Raw genomic sequence first — 13,117 nt, 5'->3', positions numbered from 1 at the left:
TACCTTGATCTTGGACTTTTCAGAGTCCAGAACTGTGAGAAATAAAATTTTGGTTTTTGTAAGCTATCCAGTCAATGGTAATTTTGTTACAGTAGCCTGAACAGACTAAGACACCTTATAACAAGTTTGACCATCCACAGGGATGTGCATTAAGGAGCTCTTCAAAAGCTCACCGGTCTGTATTTACAGGTCAGGGAACCCTGGTTACTTTCACTCATGTCTGGAGGAGACACAATTTTTTAATAATGGTGAATTATGTAAACATTAGCTGGTACTATTAATTATGGTGCTTTCCTACAGTTTGGATTTGCAAGTTGGGCAGCTGCCTCTTACAGACACTGACCTCTATTCAGGTGCTTGCACTTTATTAACCTTCTCAAGATGCTCACCCGCCCACAGCATGGTAGAAGAGAATCACGTCCAACTGGAAAATTAGTCCTGACGTAGGAATGCATTTTCACTGTTGATGAGTGACTCTGTGCACTGCAAATGGAAATTGTTTGACAGTTCTATTTGGAATGATAAATAAGGTAAATATTAATATATGTCTAAAAGGTAGAATTGATAACTTTTCACTGAATACCTTTCTATGCTTTCAATTTTGAGCCATGAGAATGGCTTACTTATTCAAAAGTTAAATACACATTTTAAAAGTTTAATAAAACAAAACTCTAGTGTTCTGAGGAATTACCCAGGGTGCTTGTTTTAAACTAGATTTTTAGGCCACACTCCTAGGTGTCCCAAGTCAATAGGAAATTGGGGAATCTGCATTTTTGCAACAAGCAGCCTAGGTGATTCTGATGTAAATGGTTCTGGAAGCAAGGAGCTGTAGGGCATAGGCCACAGACTACATTCATGCAACAGCTATATTTTATTGAACACTGAATACATGCATCTGTCCATTTCATAAATTATGCTTTATTATATTAAGAAATAAAACACATTTCTTATCTTCTACGACTTGAATATTCAGCTTACTACACTGGATTTGACTTGATGTCATACAGACCATGTACAATGTGATAGAAGCATTGTAAACATTTCTTGAAAAATAAGAATACAATGAACACACTTCATAGATAGAATTTTCCATGGTCACACAGTTAAGGTCGCACATTTAAAAGGATCTGCATCATTCATATTATATTGTGAATTTCTTATAAATAATTCATTAGTCTAAGGAGTCTAGGCAAAGCCAAGCCATGACATTATTTATACTAAGTATCACACCTGGAACTTGTTCTGAGTTATTTAACACACAGCACATTTTTAATGCAATAAATATTTACAGTTAATAGTAACAAGTACAATTATAATTTACAAAATATGGGCCTAATGTTTAAAACAAAACAGAACATGACATTAAACAAGTTTGTGCCATGTATTTTTACAACTCACTGAATTGACCATTTCAACAAATTTACTACCCACAACCTTGCTGATTTGGATACAAAAAAGGTCATGTTTGAATCAGTTAAACCAGATTACAGAAAAAAATTTTTTTTAAAGAAAATCAGTTTTACTTTCTTAATGTTGTACATTATCAATATCGATAGCTAAAACTGAAGCAATGTGATGAAAATTTTGGATTCACAACAGGCCCAAATTATATAATGTAACTTGAACACTGAAATCCTGAGTTATACCAAAATTTTCAAGCTTGTTTGGGAATTAATGAGGTGTTGAATGTGTGAGGTTTTACTGTCCATTAAAATGATCCTTTTAAAAGATCATAAAATTATCTGAGTCTTTCCATATTATTATACGGCTCTGGGAGTGAATTTGAAATTGGCAAAAAAAAAAGGAAAATAATCTTATCTTCCAGAATGCGAGCTCAGAGACGGCCGAGAGATAGTGATGTTTGGGTTTGTGACAGGGCACTTTGGGCTGGGCACTCAGAGACCTAAGTCCAAACCTGAGCTCATGGTTTGGCCCCTTAGTCCAGGAGAGATTTTTGTTAGAGACTATTCAAGTAGCCTGGGTCTCCAGGCTCTAGGAAATCATCCCCTGTCATATCTTACTCGTTGGGGAGGAGAAGCAGGGGAGTAAATGGTTCCACCTCTTCCTGACTCCTTTTCTCCAACTAATTCTGATTCAAAGAGTCCCTGGATGGAGTGTTTCCACTTGGGTCCTTTCTGCACCTCTACACAAGGTTGTTTTCTCCTTGGTTAGTCACAAACGGGGGCGGAGGGGGGGGGGGCGGAATCTTCCCAGGGCTTCTGTTGGCAACTGAATTGTGTCTCTGGAGGCAACTTAGCTAAGGGATTTCCTTGTCCACTGACTTTGTGCTGCATTTCAGACTCTGCCTGCCGTGAGTCCTTAACTTAGGTGCTTAGAAACATCTTCGATGACGTTTGTGAATATTCTTCAGCTTTCTCACTAGTTCAAGCCTTAGGTCAAAATCTAAAGTAGGAACTTAAAGAGCTCCAGGTCCACATTAAAGCTCTGCCAATTCAACTGTGCCATGTGACCTTGGGATCGTGAAGTAATCTCCCTGGGTCTCAGCTTCATCATTTGAACACTTTTTAAGGTGCTTGTGAAGATGAATAGCGATGTGCTTGGCACAGCATTTAGCACATCACTGGTGCTGGGTGAAGCTGAGCCCCTTCCTTCCAGCACATCTAGAGCCACAGAACTTCATTCAGGTTTCCCACAAATATGGTGTGTTCTGTGGCTTGTGTTCTTGCTCCCAAGGGTCCCATCCTTCTTATCTTAGCTTTCTAATTCACTGTGATGCAGAGAGCTGTTCCCGCTGGTAGGCTTCTCCTGGGGCAACCAACAACAACACCGTTCACTCCCTTGTGCCAAGTTAAACAGACTCGCTTTGGGGGCGACAGACTATCCTGTAAACTGAGGCAGCAATGATCAGCTCTGTTCTTCAATATCACAGAACGAGCCATGAGAATGAATGCAATCAAATCAAGTTGAACCATATGAAATCACCATTTCGTAGTCAAATAGGATCCATTATCAGCAGTTTCAGATGTTTCAGCCTCATAGTTTCATGGGCTTTTTAATCTAATAATAGGTGATCACTAGTAAATGTCATTTGCAAATTTCCATGGTCAGTGATGTAAAGCAGCTCTTTGGCCAGCAGGGAAGGCTTGGATTAGATGAGGCAATGAGTAGTAAAACGCTTTATAGACCATGAACACTAGTTAAATGCAAGGTCTTTTTTTCAATTAATCATGGACATGTAATATTTTAACTCAGGGGTTCTTAAACTTTTTAAACATTTAGATAAATTCCACTGCATGCATTTCTAACATGAAATTTCACGAGAACAGTCTGCTTGCAATGTGCTATTTGTTGCCTGCTCTGGATATATTCAGCTGGAGTTAATGCTCAGCCCCCACCTAAAAAAGCATGTCTTTAAAAGCCAAAGTTATGGTAAGAGATTGCTTGATATTAAATTTGTTGTGTTAGTGTTTGGCCGGGGGGTGGTGGGGGGGGGAGGGAAGGGGGATTGGGGATCAAGGTGGGGGCTGAGAGGAATGACCAGCCAGTTACAGAATAAAATAGAGCTTGCTAAGGCTTGGTTTCATTGAATAGCTCACACAAATGCTGGTCCCAGGAGAGGGAATAATTCCTTTGTTTTTAGCTGTTAACCCATTTCATGAAAATTCAGCCCAAACTTAGACAAATGTGCAAAATGTGCCCATTCCTCCCAGAAACCCAGGGGTAATTTTAAGCTACTGTCTAACAATGGCACTTCCTGGTGTGGATGTGGAGGGCACAAATGGCAAGAAGCTTTGCATCCCTCCCAGCTCATCATGGCCCAAGTGCATGCTGTTTATTCTACTCTCATACAGTCAGGTTCCCAGGGTGATGGTCTCTATCTGGCTTCCGGGACAAGTGACTTAGCTACCCTTTAGTCCCAGATTGAGGATGTCATTCAACTTGTAGTCCCCATACAAAGCTAATCTCTATTACTAGAAGCCATTTGGTGCATAGATTTCGAAACCAATAACCAACTGCCACTTTGGGCATAAACGAAGAGTTCCTAACTTAAGTATGCCCACGTCCTATGGTCAAGTTCATTTATGTTTGTTCAGTGTTCATTTTCCTAATAAGCTGAGCTTGGTTCATGTGATGCAGACTCTCAACTGTTTATTTATCATCTAAGGGTTCTCCATCCTTCAAGATGAAACCAAATTGTTTGTGGGGCAAACCAGGAAATCCAGGACTTGTTAATGAGGCAGAAGGCCCGGCTTGGTAAGGGAGTGAGGGCAGCCAGAAGAACAGGGCGTCGCCATCCCCATTTATGGGGAATCATCAAATCAACCACAGGGAGGGGCCTTGTCCGCGCCAAGCTGGGAGGATCATCTAGCTGTGGAATATCACTCCTACCAGCAGCTGCACCTACGCTGCCAGCAGCAGTCATTGGTGAGAAGACTGCTTTGTTTATTGCTTAATCTATCACTATTGAACTGCCTGCCTCAGGGAGGCTCAATTTAAGATAGATTGAAAGGTAGTATCTGTCAATTGAATAAACACAGATGGGTTTCCACAGCAAAAATTGATTTTTTTCCCCTCGCCAAAGATATAAATGTTAAACGTGATTATCTTTGGAAGCCAGGCGTGAAATGTCTTAGCTCCAAGCCTCTGCCACTCTCCATCCACCCTAGCAGAGAGCTGATATGACATAAGGGTGGCGGTCCCTTTCCCTGTGATTTTGATTGTTGAGGTGAAATAAAAATTTGACTTCCCTAGAGAAGGGTCCAGCAAAGTCAAGCCAGTTAGGTTTGAGTCAATCCATCAGTTGATTCACGCAATAGTTTTACCAGTTTGAGATCACTGGCTGACAAAGGCCTCCTCCCACCCTTTCATTTAAGAATGCCAAAGAGGTGATATGATTTGCCTAAGGACACACAGCTAGACCTAAACTTCAATCTCCTCACTCTTTCTCTGGAAGCTAGGGAGGAGATCAGACACAATCCATGCCATGATGTGAACTGAAGGAAACACTAAGATGAGTCCTACTCCTAAAATGTCTTTGGAAGCAGGTAGATCAGAGGTGCTTGAACAAGTCATGCTAGGTACCCAGAATGCTACATACCTTAGCAACTAACTAGATGTGGAGTCACACTCAAGAGTTTTGAAGAAAGCTAAGGGTAAAATTGTGGAGCAGTGGTTGGAGATAATAGGAACATGGAGATTGAAGAAGGGTGAACAGCAAGAGTGCCCTTTATATAATGAGGACATTGAGCGATGTGTTTTGTTATATCTCTTTCAGCTCTAATTCCAAAATATAACAAGCTAATGGGACATCATTCATACAAATTATTCCAACAAGCCCCTGGAAGTGATAGAACAGTCCATCTCCTTCCATTCCGCAAATGTGAACATGAGTGTGGAATGGTGGTTAAAGGATTTGCCAAGAGGAGTTGTTGCAGAGGTAGCAGAAGTGGGGTAACTGTGAGCAGGTGGGCTCCATAAATGCTTTAGAACGAGACACAATGTTGAGACTAAGAGGGTTTTAGCAATAGAAGGGACCTTCTATCTCTCATTCTAGGGATGAAAAAAAGAGCCTAGAGAAGGGAAATTGATAGCCAAGCTCCTATAGATAGATACAGAATTGGAATGTTAAGCTAAAAATCTTGGTTCTTTCAGCTATACTATCTGTCTGGCTTTTCAAACTGTCCAATGTAGTTGTGGACCATGGGGAAAGCAGGTGTGTCCAGTATATAAGTGCATGCAGCAGGCAGAAGTTGCACTTCCCTCCAGCTAGTGCAACTGTAAACAGATCTTTACAACTGTCTAGGTCCTAACTTCTAAGGCTCTGCAGACAGGGAGTGCTTCCTTCTATCAAGAGACAAAAATCTTTTAATATGTGCCATGTGGAAAAGACAGTTGACTGTTCTATTTCACCTAGAGAAAATCAGAACTAAAATGGTCTTAGGATATTAGAGATACACATTAGGGCACATTTGCAAAATTTGGATTTATCTGAAAGTGGGTTAACATATTTGCAATCTGTCCAATTAGACTGTCCTCGAGTCAAAAACAAAAACAAAAACTTGATTCAGGTTTTCAAAGTAAGATAGTCAAATCCTTTTACTCACTTAGAAAAAGAAAATTATTTAAGTCCAGTATTTTTCTGCACATGGGTTGTTTTGTAAATACTCTTAAGTAGAAACATAATATATCTGTAGCTCTTCTTAAAGCTAAGCCTCCCGTAACTTTGTTATACATAGTCAGATAGAAATACATGTTCGTTAAATTGTATGAATTTCCTCCCACAGACTTTTGGTGAAGCATGTGTTAAATGTGAACATGTTTCTATTTTCACTCAGATATGATCCTTTTTTCCTCCTATGAAACTACTGTTTCAATGTAGCAGATTACAGCCAAATCTAAGTAAGTATATTTGACTGAAAACCTGTATACCACAGATAAATACTATACTTTATGTACTTATGTACTTTATGTACGTGTGATGAATTGATAGCATGATCAATTTTCCCCCAAGGGATTTCTCTTCTATGGTAGAACTGATTACAATTGGGTAACAGCAAAAAGAATCTCCATTAAGTTAGAATTCAAAATATGAGATATTATTCCATATCCAGTCACATGGATCTTTATATGTGTCTATCTGTTTGGTTGTGGTTTTGCCTTAAAATGATGTCTCAAGTGTTTTTTCCTATGTCCTCAGTAATATCTTTTAAAAACAATCAACACTTGGCTTTATTTTAAAGTGGCTTCCAATGCTATCAATTTGGGGACTGTTTTTTCTTTTATACATGGAACTCTTTCATAGGGTTGAATTTTCATATTGAGTGTGAAAAAAGTTTCTTGGTTGTGATTATAAATATTCCTGAAAATGACCCAAATCATATTTTTAAAGCACTAGCTTCTGCTTAAAGAAATAACAAGGTGAAGGTTTTCACAAAGTGGGCATTCAATGTACAAATTTTCTGCTGTATAAATCTGGTTGTTCACATAGTTTCTATGACTTAATTGGCCACACCTGTATATCAGGGCTTGATGCTTAAAATAATAATTTTCTATTTGGTCCCTTTTCTAAATAAGGGCAAGTTTGCTGTACATTAGAAGAAGGATTCACAAGTTGAAATGGAAAATGTAAGCCTTGATGGGCCTTTCCAGCATGATAGTGATCCATTTGGGCCTCTCCTCAACCTGCCTTCCCTACTCATGAGCCATCCAAAGGGTATTTAGGGGGCACATCGACAACAACAGATGCGAGGGTTCCTTACCAGCCACAAGGCAAAACCAGGAGTACCCAGGGAGGCAGGGTCAAGGGTCAATCTAGACGTATCCCTCATGACAGATGTTTCTGTTGATGAGACTGAAGGTGGCTGCGGAGGGGTTGGTACTCTTAAAGGAGGTCATGCAGGTGGTACTTCTGCCGGTGCTGTGAGACCGGGTCATCAGGCCAGCCCGGCAACAGAGGAGCTGGGTGTTGAACTGCTTCCTGAAACTCTTGCTCAGCAGGTAGAGGGCAAAAGGGTTAACACAGGAGTTGGTGAAGGCCAGGAGGCGGGCACAGATGCTGGTCACGAAGTGGAGCATGGAGGTGTCCACCTGGGAGTAGTGGTAGGAGCGGTACAGGTAGATGACGTGGTTGGGGAGCCAGCAGAAGGCAAAGAGGGCCACGAACACCAGCACTGTCTTGGCAAGGCGCTTCCGGGATTCTATCTGAGGAGGGAGTCGCACATAGAGAGAGAGAGATCAAGGGACATATGGGAGGATTACAAAGACACAAAGATTCAGACAGGGACAAAGAACTAGGGAAAGAGAGAAGCTTACAGAGCCACAGAAAAAGAATTCAGTAGATGGGAGAAGACAAGAGAAAATCAGAGAAAGGAGAGAAAAAGCAACAGAAATGAACAGGAAAAAAGTCAGAAACACAGAAAAGCCAGGAAGCAGAAATCCTGAGGTAGAATACAATTAGACCATGCAACTGAGAACAGATCTTTAAACAAAGTTGCAGAGTTGATTATATGCTTGAATGGATTACACACTGAAATTATAGTAAGTGCCGTCTTTTTTCTCAGGAGGGCAGCTTCCCAGCCACGTGACTTCATGGCTCCACAGTTAATAATTTCTTATTCCCTCTGAGGCTCAAAAAAAAAAAAAAAGCAGCCAGCGTTGTTCTTCCTCATTGTCTAAACCAAGATAACTTGCTATTATGACCATTATTATTTTAAATCTCACGTTACTTCTGGACTATACTATACAGGAATGTTCTTAGATGAACTGGGCTGAGTGTTTTGTTGGGCTCCCACTCCCTCTGCTACTGCAAGGGGAAGTACTTTCTCATGAAAGAATGTGGGATACAAGGGATATTCACTGGAGAGGTCGTTCAAGGAGGGAGACAGTATCACTGAGAACTGCTATTCTTCCCTCACTATTGAGGCCAAAAAAAAAAAAAGAACTTTAAAGGGTGAAGCCTACATCTGAGTCAGCTATACATTGAAATGGATGGGGGGTCTTTCTGCTTCCTCATCATTAATACCATGTGATCTATATTTGGACCAGAAGGCAAAAAAGAGAAAGCCAGAGCCCTTGGTTTCTACCTCAGAGATGGAATTATGGGAGGTTACAGGGGATGGGGAACAGTCTAACACATATGGAGGGCATCCTGCATAATTGGCAATCTTGAGTGTACATATGCTGTTTTGTAATCCTCCAACCGCCTTACAATGTAGGGGTTATTACACTATATCATGGATAAGGGAATTGAGGCTCAGAGTAAATAAATCGTGAAACATGGATTTGAACCTAAATTAATGTGAGCCTATCTTAATCAAATTATTTCTTTTCCTTCAACCAGCCTCATTTGCCTGCCCCCTCTGCTTTGTCCCCGTGTAGAAATCCTCTTCCTATCCACACAATGTGATTGGAATTTAAAGAAGTCACATCCCTCTGAGCCTCAACATTTTTAAACAACAACACTTTTTCAGATATTTCTCAGAAAGAAACCCATATTCCAAATCCTTCAGGTTCTCAACACCTCCTAGCTTAGGTCCTTAATAAGAGAACAAGATTACAAAGAACACCTGAATTCCTGGGCTTCCATGATTCGGAGTTGGCATTTACCATCTGTATGCAGATCACCTACCTTCTCTAATTTCAGAATCAGGTGCTCTAACCACCTAAACATTGTACTTCTCAGTGGAGTCCAAAAGAAATGCAAGGGATCAAATCCCCAAGGAGGAAATGAATCAATGCTAAGCACCCACCTGCTTCTTGACGTGTATGTTCCCTTCAACAGGCAGGTTGTAAGCACTCTGGATCAGGTTTTTGGCAATGAAGTAGTAGTAGACAGAGATGATCGACAGTGGGATGATGTAGAATATCAAGAAGGAAGCCATGGAGTGGATTTTGGGGTGCAGCTCATTGGAGTGTGGGTATGGGGCGCAGCTAATGAAGGTCTGGTTGGTGCTTTCCTCATGGAAAGGATGTAGATCAGAAAACACAGCTTCTGGGATGGCCAGAAGCATGGAGATGACCCAGATCAATGCTGCTTTGAGGCAAATCTTCCTCAGGGCATGAGATGCCTGGATATCCATTGGCCGGACGATCGCTTTGTACCTGGGGCAGAAAAGAGGGAACATCCTGTGTAAGTTGCCTAATATTATCATGGATACCAGGGCCAGGGCTAGGGTGAGGCAAACAAGGCAAGCGGGGTGCAGTAGTTAAGGAAGTGCTCACTCTCAGGTTCATGCAAGTGCTGACTCTAAGCACACAACCCTAAAAGTGAGTGCCTCCTTAAATGTTGCACCCCAAGCACCTCACTCACCTTATCCCAGTCCCGCCCATGTAGGACGCCATCCCCTTTCTCCAGTAGCAACGTTCTGCCCACATTCTCTCTTGATTTTAAGATTCTCAGTAAAACTGAAGCTCCTTTCATTTTTCTTCTTAAATTATAATAACAAAGCACATTTAAAGAAGGATACAGAGAAAAGAAGGTTTTTCTGTTTTGTTTTGTTTTGTTTTTGGCAAAGCCTTCATTTTGAGTATTGAAATGCAGCAGTTTGGGGAACCGTAAGTCACTGAATATTTATATCTGCCTTTTCTCTTTTTTCAAAGGATATAGAACAAATAGCCTGCTGAAAAAGTTATACACAGGAGCACTCCTATAATTATCAAATTAACCTTTCCCCTGCTTTCCTACTTTCTTTCAGCCTCATCTTCTGTTGCAGTATTTAGGTCACTCCTGATTCCTGTCTTGGGTCAAGTGCTCTGGGAAGCAGACACTGAGATGAAGCCAGGAGGACAAAATGATTATTGAGGAGCGATATCTGTGAAAGGAAACAGGGAAGGATGTAGGATTGAGCAGAGGAGGTTGTCAGATCCTGATTCAGACCTGACAAGATCTATAGCAGTGAAAGTGACAAACCATCTTAGCTGGCCTGAAAATCTCCCAGTTTTAGCACTGAAAGTCCTATGTCCTAGGAAATCTCTCAGTCCCAGCAAACTGGGACTGCTGGTCACCCTACACCAGCTCAATGGGAAGCTCGGGAGCAAAGGTTGCCCAGTGGAAGAGTCCTGTCTTGGGTGGAAATGGCCAGGCCCTTGTATCACCACCTTGCTGAGTCATTGGCTGGGGCCACTTGAAAACAGTGTGACCTCAGCTACTATCTGGTTCAGTCACTGGGCAGGAACTGCCCAAGAAGAGCATGACCATCACTTGAAAGTTGAAGTGGACCCTGAAGGGGCTGACAGCTGGAGGCTGTCAGTAAACCACAGTCCCTGCAGCTTTTCCTCAAGGGAGGTCTGAGCCGAGCACCTCCATGTCTGCCACAATTCTCCATACAAGGCCTAGTACGGAGGGCTGCCCGCCTCTTCTGTATGCACTTGTCTGAGAACCCACTAGAAGATGAGCTCCTGGTGGGCAAAGAGTGTGTCTTTGTCCATCTTGGCATGTGCCGGCACTGTCATTTGCACACACTCCACAAATGTTTGTTCAATGGAACGTGAATGGATATAGTGTGGAAATTGATGTAAGTTGGAACCAGCTAAGCATGAGGGTGTTCATTGCTGAAAATTCTGCATTGAAACTGGGTTCTACCATGATACTCTTTTATATCATGGACTTCAGTAATGGAGGCACACTTATTTCTGCTTGTTTCCACGTTGAGTAAATCTCCATTGAGTTACTACTTTTGGCTGTACCCTGGATTCTCTCTCATTGTCCTCCTTCCTCCAGGGAAGGGGCGGAGGGGTAGTTTATTAAGTGGTGAGTTTGGGAAAAAGAATCTGGCATATGCATTGGACTCAAAGAGACCTATGGTTGTCTAACTGTCTGACTGGGAGAATGGCACATCTAATATAGGAGATCAGAGTGTCTGCAATTTGATTATCACTGTGGACCTAAGTCACATTCTTCAAACAGCTTTATCAGACACAGAAGCAATTATTTTTATTGTTGTTGGTCTGATTTCTTTGTCTAGCTCTCTGTTCCCACCTCAGGGAGGTAAGAGAGGGCTAGTATTTATTGGACATCCCTAGCACTCCAGAACAACACTGTAGTCCTGCTCCAGTCTACCTAGGTTTGCTTTCCACCCATAATTTGTAGTAGTTCATTTTAAACATTAAAAAACATAAAAATTGCAAAGGAATTTCTATTTTCTTCTGGCACGTTCTCTAGTCACTAGTCATTTCAAACATTTTTATTCCTAGTTTAGAATGCAGGCAAGGAACCTTTGAACTTTAATTTAAAAAAAGGCTTTATTTATTTAAAACATACCCTAAAATGTTTACCAATGAAATAATATAATGTCTATGATTTGCTTTTAAATATTCAGACATATTCATATATCACTTGCTCAATTAAAAAATAAATTTAAATGCATTGCAAATAATTTTCTGTTATGGAATATTCCTAAAATATCAAAGAAATTAAAGAAACCCCATTTATTAAACTCTTGCCTTGTGCCAAGCAGAGACTAGCATCTACATTATCTCATATATATTCCAGAGAAATCCAACAGGTAGGTGCTATTATTTCCATTCTACAAAAGACAAATTGAAACTCAGTTTCAGAGGTGATGGAGTCATTATTCAACTTATAACCAGCTCTTTTCAGGATACCACAGCTCTTTCAGAAGAAAGCTTTGGGTAAATCCTTCCTACAGGCAGAGAAACAGACCAGATGTTTCCAAAATGTGCATGGAACACACCAAATATTCCCTGGAAGTCTAAGGGTTCTATAGAGCATGAAACTTATCAGTCAATTTGTTCTTCCGGTTTAGACTGCTCTACCCAGAACTCCAAATGCAGGGAGATACCACTGGATGATTCTTGTTTCCTAGTGATGGCTGTTTGGAGTGGAGTGGATACTTAATCCCAGCCAATGAACTTCCTGGCCAGCTACTAAAGAGTCTCTCTTTCTCTTAAGCATTTACACTGAAAAAACAGAGGATGTAGTTAGTCAATGATAGATGCTGGAAGTAAAAGATTTTGATGTTGAGGAAGGGATCAGGGCAGCCATATTTTAACCAAGTACAAGATGCATAAGAAGAGTAGGTAGACTGAGAGAGAAGAGAAAAGAATGAGACAGATGTAAGAGAAGCTGATGTAATGTGGCCCTAAGTCATACAGAGTGTCCTTGGTTCCTGGCTCATGAGCTATTTTTGAATGTACAAGAGGTCTCCTGTTATAAACTTACAATTCTCCTGTCCCCTTTTCACTTGAGTTAGTGTGAGTGGCTTCTGTTCTTTGTCAACAGAAGAGTCTTATCTGGAAAAATTAGACATGGTAATCACTTAAAGTTATCAGATTTATTTCCAGGATCGTTTCGCATAGATCATCTCCCACTTGCGGCCCTCTGAAAGAATGAGCTGTCAACTTTCAGTTGTGCTCAAGAGATAGATTAGTCTACACTCTGTTCCTAAATTCTCCATCACTTTCCTGCTTCCCTCCTTTCTTCATGCCCAAACCCAGGATTTCCATTTATCTGAATCCTATCCTTCCAAATTCCAGTGTATAAGTATCACCCTAATGAAGTTTTTGGTGTCCAATCTAGATGTCAATAATTCCCATTCTTGCCTCTAACCTGTCTAATTTTACGACTGGATTATTGACGCTTCTCATTTTATGCCTACTGTGCACTATCTTGAATTGTTTGCTAGCTTTTCATGGGTAC

General features: G+C 41.0%; 1 protein-coding gene across 1 annotated transcript in view; it reads right to left on the bottom strand.

Moving 5' to 3' along the window:
* Positions 1-858: 858 nt before the first annotated feature.
* Positions 859-13,117, bottom strand: part of GRPR (gastrin releasing peptide receptor) — a 34,158-nt gene continuing 21,899 nt past the window's right edge. The window contains exons 2-3 of the mRNA XM_019746253.3: positions 9,210-9,561; positions 859-7,662 (exon numbers count right to left, since the gene is read on the bottom strand). Coding sequence (XP_019601812.1) covers positions 7,273-7,662; positions 9,210-9,561 — 742 coding nt within the window. The 3' untranslated portion in view covers positions 859-7,272. The remainder of the gene's footprint in view (positions 7,663-9,209; positions 9,562-13,117) is intronic.

Source organism: Rhinolophus sinicus, chromosome 18 (genome assembly GCF_057876585.1).
Source record: "Rhinolophus sinicus isolate RSI-liver-muscle chromosome 18, RSI-T2T, whole genome shotgun sequence".
NCBI lineage: Eukaryota > Metazoa > Chordata > Mammalia > Chiroptera > Rhinolophidae > Rhinolophus > Rhinolophus sinicus.
The sequence above is the reverse complement of the archived record's forward strand: the minus strand, read 5'-3'. Positions and strand labels throughout refer to the sequence as shown.